This window comes from Manduca sexta, chromosome 14 (assembly GCF_014839805.1).
Source record: "Manduca sexta isolate Smith_Timp_Sample1 chromosome 14, JHU_Msex_v1.0, whole genome shotgun sequence".
Classification (NCBI taxonomy): domain Eukaryota; kingdom Metazoa; phylum Arthropoda; class Insecta; order Lepidoptera; family Sphingidae; genus Manduca; species Manduca sexta.
Genome location: NC_051128.1, coordinates 9,134,103 through 9,150,919, shown reverse-complemented (window position 1 = coordinate 9,150,919; position 16,817 = coordinate 9,134,103). Strand labels below are relative to the sequence as shown.

General features: G+C 33.9%; 1 protein-coding gene and 1 non-coding gene across 2 annotated transcripts in view; one reads left to right on the top strand and one right to left on the bottom strand.

Moving 5' to 3' along the window:
- The window catches only part of LOC115445226 (matrix metalloproteinase-2), a 146,192-nt gene that overhangs the window by 3,333 nt on the left and 126,042 nt on the right, over positions 1 to 16,817 (top strand). Inside the window, exon 2 of the mRNA XM_030171436.2 lies at positions 1,412 to 2,254. Within this exon, the coding sequence (XP_030027296.1) occupies positions 1,652 to 2,254 (603 nt within the window). The 5' untranslated portion in view covers positions 1,412 to 1,651. The remainder of the gene's footprint in view (positions 1 to 1,411; positions 2,255 to 16,817) is intronic.
- Trnak-cuu lies at positions 5,955 to 6,027 on the bottom strand. The gene has a single exon. It is a non-coding gene; the product is annotated as a tRNA-Lys (tRNA).

Below are 16,817 nucleotides of genomic sequence, written 5' to 3'. Positions count from 1 at the left end.
ATTCTAACACGAGTATGAGTGGATCAAAATTCGTAGTAAATAAAATATTTAAGAATATCGCGGACTCAAAATTTACACGAAATTTTAATGGCTACTGGCACTATACTTCTAAATAGCGAAATGAGATTGAATTTTCTTCTTATTCTACGTAGTGCATGTAGGCTAGTTGCAAGCTCAAAATATTGTGGTCTCTTGGCAGTAACTTGCACACGTACCCTTGAACCTCAAAAACACTACTGACCTACATTCTGGTTGTAAATGATTTCTAACTTGTATAAACATTACAAACAACAAGGTTGCAGAATCTAATTGTAATGTAAATATCTTTCCATAATCTTGCGTAGCTGGGGCACGATGCACAAAAAGTAAAAACAAAGAGACAAGATAGTGCAAGCAATAAAATTCTTTAATATTTTACTGTAACGCTTAAAAATACGACAGTTCCAAAAAAATAACTTAGAATTGATTTTATGTTTAGAAGAGATTAATCTTTAAAACAAATTTGATTGGGAAAGGTAATGTCTTGAACAATGAAAATAGACTCTATCATAGATTATACACTCTACAGACCTATATTAGAAGCATCATTTCTTAAAACTGGCATTAATATTAGTAGGTAATTGGTAATTGTTATTTCATGACTACTTTTCCACACAACACCTTCATACCTTTCATCTCCGAAGTATTAGACAAAGGCAACTAGAGCATCCAATTTTCTCATGATTTGAAAAGGTGCGATCGTATCAAAATATATACGCCGGGTTATTACTGAACAAAAACATCCAATATCACGGGATTCGAACCTGAGATGTCATAACGGTATTTTTACAGCGTATGAAATGCAACTACGCCAACAGGGCGTCCAACTCTATTTTTTAACATCATGTATTTTGTGTCAGATAAGCAATATCAATGTAGAAAATTCCTTTTTGTTATTCTTAAAGAAGGGGCTTAGTCGCACAAGTGATTATGACCCCCCCCCCCCCCAAAATTATTATTATTATTTTGAATGCCACCGACGACATGATTGATACACAACATGTTTATTCTAAACTTATGAATTTCTTAAGAAATTGTAAATATTGATTTACGCGGAGGGCTTCGGTCGATGTTATCTTATTCGCATAATTTAGCGTTTACTTATTACTATCATCAATTCTCTATTTTAATGACTCATGTCTCATGCGCGGGGTTGTGTGATCTTCAATTATTTGGATTTCCAGCTTCCACAATTTATGATATCATTCAATTTATTATGTCTCATTGTGGTTTCATTAAATTCCTCACATATTTTTTGAAAGTAAACATTAGTAATGTTCGTTCTCGAGAAAGTTACAAACCCGTTGAAAATTCCTTTGTGTTATTCTTTATCAGATTACACTCATCAAGAGCTATCATTGTTTTGTTGCAGATCGCTTCGATATCTTATGCATACAAGAATATTATAAGTACAGAACAAATAGACGCACCGCCCACGGAGTGAGATAACGCAGCTTCCCGTCCACAGAGAAATTAATCTGGCACCCCGTAACAGGAAACATGACGATAAAGTGCTATACGTCGTAGTGGAGTGTTAGCGAGGGAGCCGCGCCATATTGCCGACATTTGAATATGTTCAGCTGACACCTGCCAATAACTCCTAGTAACCGACATGTCGACTCACCACGCGACGCCCACCTCGGCCAACACTTGCGCCGCCTTCATGCAATCAGCCAGAAACGAAACAAACGCAACCCAACCAAAAAGTACATTACCCATGAAGCACATAGAAATCTCGTTCAGACAAACAACTAGCATAAAACAAAGGACGCGAACGATACCAATCAGCTGTAGAGACACCACGCGCAGCCATTCCAATGATAACGTAGTCGAAAATAAAACCTTGACTGATTTAGATAGCTTTACGATAATGAATAACCGAGAAAACGAATGCCCATACGAGTTCGAAAGGCTACGTTCGACCGGCACCGGAGACGAGTCTCGATGCGAGGTGCATAAGAAAGAAGACGTATACGGAAAAGGTTCGATTATCAGAAAGAGAGTCGACGTATACGGTGGCACAAGGCAAGCCGCCGATTTGAAATTTAAATGCATACGGAGTGCTCAAGAGTGGATGGAGGCAGTCGGAAGGACAATGGGCACTCGCGTGTGCGCCGTTGCAGTAATAGGGTTATTACTGACGATGTTGGCGACCAGTACCGCCGCGCCAACCGGCCACCGAGCCATGAGGCACATTCATCACGAGAAATCAGCGGTAAGTTCCAAAATATATTATATTGTTATAAAGCAAAGCCACCATTGTGATTCGCAAGGTGCGAGCGTACCTTTTACAATTATAACGTAAATCAAAATTTATATGTAGGGGCGTCTCCGCGAGTCGACTCATGCATACTAAACAGTGAGTCTAAGAGATACCCTGACAACATGTAAACTTTTGTCTCGCTTGAGCTTCGCCGGAAACCGGCTGCTTATTATACTCGCATTGTCTGGGTTATCTGAATCTGTCTGATTTACCAGACAATGTCTTTCTATACATGAACGTTTTTCTCGGAGCACTCTCACAGATTTGTGTGAGATCTTTTCATACGAGACAAAAGCGTCCTTTCATTTTATAAAATAGGCCTTCTTTAAAAGACGTGTCTATTTTGCATTTTTCGACATTACAATCCATTGTTTTTGAAACTTATCTTTTAATATAACATAACTTTAAATCAAACTAAATTAATCCAATGTTTCAATTAGGTTGAAGATATCTTCATTCTTTTTAAATTACTTCGAAACACTCTATAAATGATTGCGGGCTCTGCAAATGATCTAAACTTAACCGATTTAAATAGAACAATAAAATACGCGCAATAAATTCAAAATTTAATTTAAAACATTTTTACAGAACTTCCATAACATTTTATACTTGAACCAAACATTATCACATAAATAACGCATTATGTTCGTGGCTCAAGTTTGCAATGAGCGCCCTCTTTTCGTCTTGACCATGTTTGATACTCCCGTAAAAGGCACAGTAATCTACTGACGGATTAACGGCCATTTTAAGACGTATTTCCACCGAGTGCTAGTAATATGGGAACAAAAAGCCGGCGTGTCGTATTAGATTACTAGCTGTGACAGACGGTCGGACGGTTTGGGAGGAGATTAATGGGCTAAGTGACGAGTGGGAGGTACACCCGAAGACCTCCATGAGCCAGGAAGACATCTACGCTCATTTATTTCGTGGACTGTTACGAATAGTGAAAAATCCGACTAATTTTCATTTGGGCTGACGACGTTTCTTTGTTAATTTATTAAAGTTTTTTTAAGGGTGAAAAAGATTTTGGACGAAAAAGTCTGCAATTAGAGGTATACTCGGGGTATTCGAGCGAATTATAAACTTCTACGCAAGAACTGTTTTTGTAATATAAAATTTATGTTTTAGAATCTTGTAGTTTTATGAATGAGACTCTGGCAAAACGATCATTCGTTCACGGTCAGACAGTAACTGTGAGTAATAGCCCCGGCTAATTGTAAAGATTTAAGAAACAGATCGAGGTTAGTTTGGTTAGCATATCTAGTTGGGAGATTATTCCAAAACAAAATGTGTTCAGCTCAATTTCGATACAGTTAAAAAATGCTACTAAAACTAGAAATTTACTTTTATTATTCGGATATCAATTATAGGTGTCAGTTCAGATTTTAGTATAAAATGATTTCCCTTAAATACACCATTTCTTAAGTTGTCTCTCGGTCGGTTTTTAACTCTCTTTCGGTACACAAACTAAGAAATCAAAAAGTAATATAATATTCAAATACAAAGAAAGTGAAAACACATACTGTGGTAAATATCAAAGCAGATCCTTTTTTAATTAAATCTCAAACACCAAGACCACAACGGTAAGTAGCTTCCTGCGTCCACGCAACTGGATCATGTTTTAACTTAGCAGTTAATACGGTCGTTATGTAACTGATAACTGGTCCGCAACGCAACACTATGTGGTCCACGGACAAGGAGTTACTTAAACGATCGTTTGTTAATATGAATATGAATAATGTGAGTTGGAAATTATTACTCTGTACGTTATAGGAGTAACATAATTTCATGTAGTTAAGAGATATAAAAGAGATGATTGGTACTTCAATTACCATATTGAAGTCTCAAATTAACCACTAATATAATTTCAATATACTCCTATGATACATATTATACATATACTTAGTTCACAAAATATTTTACGAAGTAGACAAACTCCATAGACACAATGGAAACTGTATACAGTGGTTTGTGGCATGTGTTCAAACATCCTGTTCTAACACGTTAGCTTATAAGTGCTTAACATTGCCTTCCGTGGTTTCTATCGTTAATGGCCTATTGTTTTCACGCACTAAATATTTATATATATCATTCGGCCGTTGATCAAGCAAGCAAATAGATACATGTTCGTCCTTATTATAATAATCCCGAAAGTTATTTGCACTCAACAATGTCGTGAAAATAATATTGTATCAAAGACTACAACAAAGGGCGATAATATGCGTGACTCATTACCATATAAGTATTTACAGTCGCTTAAGGAGACAGGCATGTTATAAAATACAGGCAAGGAAACTGATAAGGTATTATAGACTCACGCAGATGGTACAAATCAGGCAAGACAAGACAAGTTCGTAAGAAAACCATCCGACTGAATAAAAACGTAAACGTGGAAAAATAAAAGAAGATTAAACGTCAGCGGACATAAATACAAATTGATAACCGTAGTAACGATATTTTAAAACATACAATCGATTTAAGAATGTTCTGATACCTAGAATTTAATAAAGTCGACTGTGGCACAATATAAAAATGTATTTACATACCCTTTCCCCGTAATGTGCTTGCAAAATATAAATGCGAAGGATATTGCAACAGCCGCTGTGTTGAATGAAATTATGTAATCGGCAATCTTAACGTGTCCAGCAGTCTTGAAGCACGTGCAGGTAGAAGCTTACTAATATAATATTCAATTTATCAATGTTATTTTCAAAGTATTACTTGTAGACACAACATTACCTTAGGATGCATATACAATGCAGCTATCTATATCAGCTCCATACCAAAATTCTGAACATTTTAATAGCAAGTTTATTTTCCTAAAATAGAATATATTTTACAAACATTATTGGCAACTTCTTTACAGTCACGTCAACAGTGTGCAATATTACATGGTGCGGTTTACTACCACTACTTGAGAACATAAAGTGTTAGTTATAAGACGTAATCACGACTCGTTTATATTCTTGTTTCAATGTTTATTTATGTCGTGCGTAGGAGGACCGGGTACAGTGCAGTTGCAATCTTCGCGATTGTATTGTCATTTCTTTTTGTTTGTAGCCGCTATGAAAGTATAGCGACATTTGCTTGTTTTATCTTCAAGGATGCAAACATAGTAATCTGTATGCGCATAGTGAGGCCATTGAGTGTTGATAGCCAGTAATTATGAATTATTTAATTTGTTAAATAATATAACAATTCAGATCCATTTTAGTAAATTGGCTCTAAATTATTTTAAATTTATTTTCATAGTTTTTATATTGGTCACAGTTGTTCGAATACAAACGTTGCTTGTATAATTATTGTTAGCTGTTTCGACATGAATTTGTGCTATTTTGTTGGCTCTAATGTAATAGTACCAGTAATAGACATTTCCGGAAACGCAAGCACTTATTAAAGAGGCCAGGTTCTGATGCGGTTGTGAATTCGCGAAGGTTATTGTAGAAGTGGGTAATCTCTTTAAACTGTATAATGAACTAATGAGGTCGCATTACACAGCTACAACGAAAAGTGGTTCACGTGTGATCACGCGATAATTGGTCGCACATGACATCGCGAGGCAACTGACCGGCTGAGGGAATCTTGCCAAACAGCCACATTTTTCTATACGAAAAATCTAACACATGTGAAAAAAAAAAACAAAAATTATTTTCGCCCAACGTGGGGCTCGAACCCACGACCCTGAGATTAAGAGTCTCATGCTCTACCGACTGAGCTAGCCGGGCATGCGGGTGTTATGAGGAAAAAGGGCACTGGGCTGTTAATCTTAAAATCTCATAAGTTTATTTCTTGAAACGACACTCGACAATATTACCGCCAAGATTTGCTCGAGTAGCTCACTAAGGAACACGATACAGATAACATTTATTTTTGTCCGTGCATTTAATTACCATAAAATTTTACTTTCATAGGCAACAAGTCAGCGCTGTTCATGTTAACCCCAGTTGATACAATACGTATAAAATTTCAACTAGTTTATGAATTTATCATTTGGCACAGCACAAGTGAAAATTATATGAGTCATAACAAATTGTACCGTCGCTGGAGGCCATCGGTATTGACCCAAATATTCACGATGGGCATCTATCGCATCCTATTCATCACATCATTTCAATTTTATAATTACAGTGTACGTAATTACATTAAAACTTTGTGAGCGTATTCACAGACAGTCACAGACAGATATACATCGATATATATGTACTACGTATACGTCAATGATTATATAGTAATATACTCTGTGGTTTTTAATGGCAGATAATTCTGTGGGATTATTGTTTTTTTTTTTTTAAATCTTTTGATGTTTAGCAATATTTTCTACGTATTAATTAACATATTAGTACGCTTTATATATTTTCTTGTACAATCTGTTAAGTAACTTCTTATATGGCCCTGTGCTCATCGTAGTGTAAAAATAATTTTAATAAAATATAAAGGTCACTGTGCCGTCCTTTAGTAATTACTAGGAAGTTTCATGGTAAGTATTAAACAATATGTGTATTCGAGAATGGCTTATTTAATAACGAAGGTTTCTACAATATTTTAATATTATTGTAAAGATTTAAAATCGTAATGTACTGAGACCAGATTTATCTTCATAATAAATTTAAGTGAGTAACCGCCACCTAAGTTTCCAATAATTACTCTAACAAATGCGTAACATTGATCAATTAAATTTATTACATTTCCTGTTTCTTCGTAACTCCAAAATGCTGACGTATTTATTTCATCGAATTATTGTGACCTAAAATATATTAAACGCATAAGTATAAGCCGAGTCATAAGATTGCAGACAGTGATAAAAAATGCGTTTCCACGAAATTTACTCATTTACAGTACATTCATGCTTTGTTCTCAAATGTATTACACAAAACGTGGCCGGTAATTAAATGTAAACAAATATGTTTTTCTCATTTCTACTACAATGTCCGAATCCAACACTATTCATTCGCGTAGATCGTAGATTATTGCGGCGTCCTGGCACGTGAGGAATTTATTTGGAACGCTAGACCACGAGTTTGCTCGACGAGCAAAGGACAGAGATAATACCAATGCAACCACAATTCGTACAATACTTATAAAATAACTAACTATATAGTAATATGCCTAAAATATCTTACCAACCACTGTTAATAAGGATAAATAATTTGTTAATCCGTTTATTGAACCTGCATTATAATTTTAATGCTCATTCCCAAAATTTTAGCCCCTTTTCGAAAATGGAATATCTATAATCAAACCAAGCTAATAATAAAACTACCAATGACAAAAATATTACAAACAGGAAACAAATATTACGCATGGGAATTATTTTTGGAATATCAAGTGCAATTTAAACCAATCGTCGCGCGAATTTATGATTATCCAAACGCTTCATCGCTGTCTTCAGACATCTGCATTCAATATCGGCAGTCTCAGGACGTTGACTTTTAAAATTTAGTTCAAGTACTTGATTTAAGTTATTATTTTGTAACTGACATAAATATATTAATTGTTGACTGTAAAGTAACAGTATATAAATTTAAAATGGTTTTCGATATTCGACGTCCTAAGAATTTCAGTAAAAAACTTATGCAGTTTAACTCTACCAATGCCGAAAATACATGATAATTTATTTTTGTTTCATCTAATATTTTAGTTAAACGTAATCCCTGCGTGCAACCGTTTTCAATTTTTTTAAGTGATTATCAATAAAATAACTATCATAAAATAGAATATTGTTAAATTATTCCATAATATAATTTTACGATTCATTTCCATAATAACAAAGTCACATGACAAAAGATGACCTTCGTTTGAATGTAGGCACACGTCGCCGTTATTTTAGTAAATTAGGAAGTTTATATTTTTATCTCAATTCCTGCTAATTTTTATTTAGCCGCAGCACGATGCAATTCAGACTCCGAAGCACGGCCGGCACGCGCACCGGAAACCGCGTCTCTTCAGATAAACATAGAATACCAAGTAGAGACGGGAATACGAAAACGCTACAAGAGGGAGCGAGACAAATGCATTTCAAACATTCATTTATGCATAGGCCTGCACTATTTACTCATGATTTAGTGATAATTAGGTTATTTGTACGATGTAGATAGTGCTGAGGTTTTTTGACCTGATTGGAACGAAACGTTATTTGTGTGTTTCAACAGCGGTTAATAGGTGAAACGGTATTACGAGAATTTTCGCGTAATGTACTTCAATATTTTACTTAAAGAGCACTATTTAAAAATGTGTCGTAACTAGCGAAGGTCAGCGACTTTTCACCGTGATATTTCGGTGACAGACATGATGTGACCAACTTGGCATCAGGGAGTTGGCTGACCTCCCTTGACGCAACTAAAGTAATTTACCTACTAAACTAATTATTTTATCACTCACCTGTTTTAAATAGAATTTTATTCATGGTAATCGATGCTGTTAAGACAGTATTCGATTTTCAATACCAAGTACACGACTACCCCTAAATGGATGCGTTCCAAAAAAGGCTACAGGGAGCCTCTAGCTGCATACATTTATAGAAATGGTCATTATCCAGGAAAGGACTTCCGAATGGCTAACGACGGAAGTCATTTCTAGAAATTCAATTTTAATTCAAAATAATTCTAGATACGACAAGAAACACGCTGTATATAAAACGGTGCATCTTAATTATTATGCATGAGCACTCGACATTAATGTAAATCGTAATAACAATAATTGATAAATATATATTTCACGTCACATCACGTACAAAATGTATTGAATAATTAATATTCATTACTTGTTTCCAATTGACTCCCATGAGGTCCGGATGATTCGGTGCAATGTTCCGGTGACTCACCTGTGTGTATCCGTTGATCTTGATTTGCGATTTTAAAGTTTATTTTCATAATAATAGAGACGTTATTTTGTGAATTGCCAAGTGCTTTACTCAATAAAAACGCTCGTCTATTGTTATTCTAAATATATTTTTTGTAATAGGTTTTGACGGCTCTCTTCATTTTAGTTCCATGACGTGGGACGTACAGTTGACCCATATAACAAAGTTTTGTATGAGGATGAATAATATTACTATGAATAATTTTAAACCGAATATGCTTATGAAAGCAGGCTTTTTTTGTACCTACGTGCTGACAAATCACTTTTAGATGCGATAAAAACTTTTTTCGACAAAGTACACTTATTGTGGATATCAAAAGTGTCCCAAATAACTAATCTTTAGAAGGAACAATGTAAAGTTAACAAAATAATTACAAATACAAGTCACGCAATCGTATTTCAAGTGTAATTGTATTCACTTAAATGAACTTAAAGTCGCGTGCTGAACTAAATTTAGTTGCTCTGAAATAACACCCTTTGGTTCCACGAACAAATGTATTAATTTGTTAGCTTTCGACATCATTTTTATAAACGAGTATTTTACGATTGCACTCAGAAGTAATGGATTTCTTTAATCTTAGGGTTCTTGTAATCTTAACCACATTAAATTATGTTTTAATGGATTTTCATTTTATTGAAGAATTCATTTATGACATGTGTGACTAACGACAATATAAAAAATAAATAAGTATTTACAGGTAGGCGAGGTTAATTAAACTAAATCCATTAGCGTCTAAATTCGCTTGCACTTGTTTATCATCTAAGGATCCGTAGACTTGTTTGCCATCGTAGCTGTGTAAAAGAAAAGCTTATCGTAATAATTATCCTCTAAATATTATCATACTTACAAATGAATATTATTAACAATATTAACAATGAAAATGTTTTGAGAACCTTAAATTCATCCACAACTTATTACGTTATTCGTAATGTAAACAGTAAAGCAATATAAATTACAACAAAATACGGAATCATAAAGAATTCATACAATTTTCGTGTAAAAAAGTTTAAGCTCCGTGTAAAAACGCAATATTTTTGCTGCAATGTATTATCCCAATAGTTGGGTACATTGACATGTCATACACCACTAGTACAGCTTAGCTGTTGTGATGGCGTTGACTCCATTTTTTCTGTTTTGTTAACTTATGTCATAGAAGATCAAGTTCTGACCATAAATACTTCTTGATGATCATTTTGACATTTTCCTTCAATAGTGTTTTGACTAAACAGATCCTTAATACTATAAAAATAAGATTGAAATTCCAGATGTAATGTGCTTGAAAGCATCATTCCATATAGGGTAAGGTACCCCTGTTGTAGTTGCCGTGCATCCTTAAAAGTGCATACAACATTCTCTATACCGACCAACTCCTTTTATATCGAGTTCATTTTTATCCTTGCACTTCACAAAGACTCATCTATTTATATGGTATATACAATCTGTTCAATTATCCGTTTACTGTGAACTCTTCATAAATCAATTATCGATGTGAAGCAGCTTAATCGTTCCCCGGATAATTGAAGTTTCCCGGATTATGTTATAGAATAGATTACTCTATTCAATAGAATTGGACGATATGATCAGGTGCCTTTATATAATGTAGGATTACAGACAATATAAAACGTAGAAGTGTTTGAGAGGTGATTTCATTTAGGGTATATAAAGGTATGTTCAGAAAGTTTATCGCAAACTTGCGACAGACCTTAAGATCATGATTTCATTCACAGATTGATTTAAGGTAGCTGCACCAAAGGCTACTTGCCGCGTAGACGTCCCACTTACATAAAAACATTTAAATTACTCGTAATAAGACAGTTAATTACTCAATGTTTATTAATAGCATGTTATCAATTATATAAACCGGTAAATTTAAAGCGGTTATTTACTCCATAATTATTTCATTGCGCAATTGTATTATAATTTTGAATAACCTTTCCTATCGCGTTATTAATAATTATTATAATTTGTCAGGAGAATCAAACTTGCATACGTTATTGACGATCGGGATATAGATAATCGAAATGCATTCAACTAACTGTTAATCTATGTTAATTATTTATCCAGTTTATGGCTTCATTGGTTAACTTGTATATAATTTTAGTTTCCTATTTCCGTTTCCGCTTGACAATTAGATTTCAACCTAATACAAAACACGACTAACGAGAAACTTTATTTTACTTTTAAGGTATTATAGACAGAAGTTTCCATATGTATCAAGCGAAGATGAATATTATTTGCATTGTGTGACCTTATTTAACAATAAACAGGAATTGCATGACAACTGCAGATGTAGTTTAATTCTATATTTGTATTGAATCTAAATAACATTTTATATTTTACCATTACTATCATATAGGCTGTTTTGAAAGCGCAAAATATAAATCCGTTTCGTTTTATACATGTACCTTTGATAGACGGTCAACTTCTAAATCTAATATAAAAAAGAGGAAGGCGCCAAATATACAATCACGTCACGTAACTTGAAACATTGTTTCGCATTTTGTAGGATCGTCGTTTGTTTTGAAAAGAGTCCACTTCCTAATGACTCACGCGACATTAGGCAGCTATTTTTGAGTCAGTTGCATATCAGATTCAATGCACTCCGACACGTGAGTCAGACATCATAAAGCATTAGAAAAGTTCCGACGTCGGCTGTATTTCTACGTGCTTCCGCTGTTATTTTTCTAACGTCCAAACCTAGTGACATTATTTCAATTGTTTCGTTTTAATATTAGTTTTATATGTCATGGAGGTTGCATTGATTTTTATTGTTTATGCTACGGTACTTTTTGACGACGGTTGATTTATTGTAAACAGGGCCGGTTGTGGAAAAAAAATCTTTCCTTTTTAAAATTTCTATATTTATTCAACTTGACCAAAAGATAATTTATTTGCATATCAACAAAAATATATTGTAAAAAACATAACAACTTGGAACTAAAAAAATTAAAATCCAATGAGTTCCAAGCGCCAGGGTATTCTTTTTTTTCTTGTTATGATATATTCAGGCTTACGAAACTTAGAATATTAAACAAAAATTAGCAACTTGATAACAAAAAAAGTATTAATAACCTACTTAATATTTGATTCGTGCACACAAATAGGGTCATTATGGTCCATCACAATCAATATTCAGTACACGAGAATAGTGATAATTATATAAATGCGTATAATTTATGCAGACAGTGAGGGCGATCGCGGCACACGAGTTTGCGCGGCGCGTGCGCAACCATCCAAAGTAACACTAAACCAGTACGCATACTGAAAAGCGCCAGCGCATCTACGAATTGATAAAATCCGCCATGTCAATCACAAACTATCGATAACAAACTTTAATAAAGAGTATTTATTGATATTTTGATAATATACCTATAATTCAAAACATAACATATCAGTTCGTATAGTAAGTAATTATAAAGTACATAAACTTTAATTTAATCTGATGTAACTCTTAAACTTTTCAACGTTTATGTCGTGTTATTGTTAATTTATGTGAAATATATCCATAACTTTTATAAGTATTAAAATATTTCTAGCGTGAAAATGTTCTTTAAAATAACGTATTAAATGCAATCCAATGCAATGAAAACGCAGCCTAACACGCCAAGTATAGCCGGGACAAGGGGCTACCTGCGAACTATAAATGCAGCTACTTTCACCAGGACGTGACCCCGGCCGCAGCCCAGCTGTTAGACTGCGAATCAACAGATCACCGGTGCCCCATAAACATGAAATCAAACGTGCTGTCAAGGTGTAAAAATATATCTGTGCCAGATTTTACTGTTGTAGTTTATGTCTTTATCAGAGGAATCGGAATTGGGTTCGTTTTCATCTGAACGTGGCAAAACATCCTTATGGCTGTTATAAAATTTCTTATACCCAAAATAATGAGTTTTATGAAGCTATATTGTCAGAGTCGATTTAAGTATTCATATTACTTAAGTGGGCGCACTTAGACGGGCACTCTTTGCAGTTACAGTGGCCGCAAGCTGCGGACTTTTAATAATACTGTACAGATTCGCCGCAAATATTTGGTCGGTGACGCGATTAAATATTCCGCGGGCCACTCGCTGCGACTTCGATTGAAGTATTCGCGCTTTGTCAGTCGGTGGCCATTTGTGGTGACGAATGCCCCATGTGCCCTAAATATTAGTTTTCATTATTAAATAGCTTTAAAAACCATGTGCGCGCTGTCTGAATAATATTATTATTTAAAAATTATATTTTATGATAAAGGATAAATAATGGGCATGAATCGTATATCTATATTATGTGTACACTATAGATGAATGTATCTTATAATCTTATTATGTACCTTCGTCTGGATTTAGTCTGAGCTTAAATCTCTTTGATATCAATGTGCTTGGAATCATGTGCAAAAACGTGGAAACCGTAAATAATTGGATGAAAACACATGAAAAACGTCTGAAGTAACGTTAGTCACGTGTTCCTTGTGTAACTCTTTATCGATTTATCATTTGTAAACGCGTGACATTACTTCGAAACGTACTTGAATATTCACAGAAAACTAACAAAAGATGGAGACTAGATAATTTCTTATTGTGGTACAGCTTTTGTATCTCTTACTTAATTACTTTTATGAACATGTAGTAACGTTAATACTTAATTAGATAACAATCCGCGATTTAGTATTAAATTTTTCTGTTTCTGGGTGAGGTTTACCTTTTTTCACTCCTGCAATTATCAGTTCTTGTGCCCTTAAAATTATTATTATTAAGGCGACTATTTTAATATCTTTATGTGTCTATTTCCGTCTGCGCATTCTATTATTAATATTAAGAATACTTGTATATTTTAATCAACGCGGTCTGCGGAAATAATATTCCTATTCGGAAAGCCATTAATTTCCCTCCGACGGGCAAGAACTTTTATGGCGGCGTCGCGGCAGTTTGTAGAGCATATCGGTTGAAGCTGTATTTGTAAAGGTCGGCATCCCCCACTCTTTGGATAGATAACATCTTATGAAGAAACTTTACAGAAGGTTCACTTTCAAAAATTATATTAAAAAGTATTTAGAATTAGCATAAGTAATTAACATGATACCTATAAAGAAATCTTTAATATAAACTACTTTACATATACATATTTTTCATTAATATGAACTTAAAATAGGCTTATAGTAGATCGATCTACAAATCTTTAGGAGAGGCCCATGTGGACATCCTGGCTGATAATGATAATGATGAATCTTGAAATTATTTAAAAAAAAATAAAAAACAAATTTAACCGTCAATCTTTTCTAACAATATCGACAATAATAGTCTCAGTTACATACTGCAGAACGTTTTTTCCTAAACGATGTCATATTTTAAAATTCATCAACTCTGTAACACACAACTTTAATGGTTGTAACATACACTTCTTTAAAGAAATCGTGATGTCGTCTTTACCTTCTGCATTTATCTTTGGTAACGTAGATAGGCGGCCGCGGGGGTTGTAAAAACGTTCATAGACGCCCCAGCAGTAATATATCAAGATATCGGATTCCATACGTGCCCTTTTCCTGCTCAGATACCGCCGGAGGTATTTTTAATTATCTCGGACGTTATCTCGCAGTTTTTCTACCTCGGATAACCGTAAATCGTCTGTGGATTTCCATTGTACGGATGTGCAAATCCGTTATTTATTTGATGCCTATTGAGTCGATTAAAGAAATGGAAAATTGGCAAAGAGATATTTAGATCTTGTTTAATCCTCGCAAACTATTTGTTTTTATTTTCATTTTTGATTGATTTAAGTAAGCATGGAATCCGTATGTTGTTAAAGTAAAAAAACATCTGGTTTTGTTGTCTCTTACTTTTGTAAAGTAAAACATAAAATTCTTTTTTATACCAATATCTAAAAATAAACATATTAGATAACCTACGGCGTTGTCTGCTTCGAGACAGTAATTTCGAGTTCCCCATATGTTTTATTGAACACTTAAAACAAATAGAAATTAAAAAGTGCGTCGTAAAATGGAATGGGGAAATTGTTTCTAAAAATATTTCTAACCACACACGCGGAGTTATTTGATGTACACGCAGCTCATGATAAACGGAGCTTTTAGATAAATGAGTGAACCACAACTGACACAAAAAATAATGATATAGGACCATTTATATTAAAATTAAGTTTAAATTATACTAATACTAGGCATGATATTAACGTCATTACTAATAATAGGCTTACAAAACCTTAATAATCCCGTTATCATTAATTTTTATTAAAAGTATAATTTTGTATTAATATGATAAATTTCATTAAATTTATTCAAAATATGTGATAGCCCGTGGTTAGTGTATTAGGGGTTTTTCGGGGATAAGTCCCGCTATTTTCCCGGGATAAAAAGTAGCCAGTCCTATTCAGCGTCTCAAATTCAAATAATACAATTCCATACCAAATGTCATCAAAATCTGTTTAGCAGTTTTTGAGTTTACCGCATACAGACAGACAGACGGAAGCAGCGGGGAACTTTATATTATTATTTGTAAGAATATGTAAGGATTTTGTAAAAAACATTATTTGAAAAGAAATATTGACGAGTATGCCATGTTTATTGAATTCTCAACTTCATCCAAGCGGAAATTTATATTATTCAGTTCACATCAAAGTTTTATCGTTCTCATTTACTCCTTAAAGTTTGGTTTGCAATCGAAGGCAGACTAACAGACATATATTTGAATTTTTATTTTAGTTCGTCCAAAAATGTCAATCGAGGATTCTTATTTCTTGTATTTGCTACGTTACTTTCAAGCAAACGGCTTGCTCGTCTTGTCATTTACTCATATAAAATTAAGTACCGAACGTCAACATTTTTGCTACATATCCATATTAGACGTGTAGAAATTATGTCGTTAGAGAAATAAATAAAAAATATGTATGGAAAAAGCACACACGACATTATTCAATGGAGGTGGCACAATTCATTATGTCGGGAAACGCAATCGATTGCCGGGGTCAACGACATCGCAGCTGACCTTTGTACCGCTCAGCTGATCGATTGGCATAACCGTGTAGTCATTAAAAAAATATTTTAATTTGTCATTCGTTAAATTGCTATCAAGAACTTGTTATCGACTAGTATCGAGGTTCGAGACGGCTTGGCGTGCGGCCAAAGATAATTTGTAGACCCAAATGAAGCGATAAAGAAAAGTTTGAAAGTTAATCGGGTAAATATGACACGAATTTATGATACTAATAGCGGTGTTAAAATAGTGATTAATTGCGCACATAAATATCAACATAATGTTTCCATAAATAAACTCTTTTTATATTAATTGGATTACTTCATTATGAAAAAAAAAAAGATCGAAAAGAAATATTCAAAAGTTGTGACACTTACTAAAAAGGGCAAGGAAACAAAAAACGTATTGAGTTATTTAGTTATACACGTCTTGGAGGATTAATGTCACCGTCTACGACCTTATAAATAACAGATGTTTTTGTACTTGAACTTGCTACGCTTGCTTTTAGAGTTCGGACTTTCTTTGTCGAAAATAAAGGTCATAATTACATTTTTAATACGCTAAAAGAATATTATATTTAAATATAGACATAAGTACCTTAATTAAAATGTTTATTGTAAACGGTTTTTATAAGTCCTTTAAACGCATGATAAATTCGGTATGCAATATATATAGCGCTCAACATAAA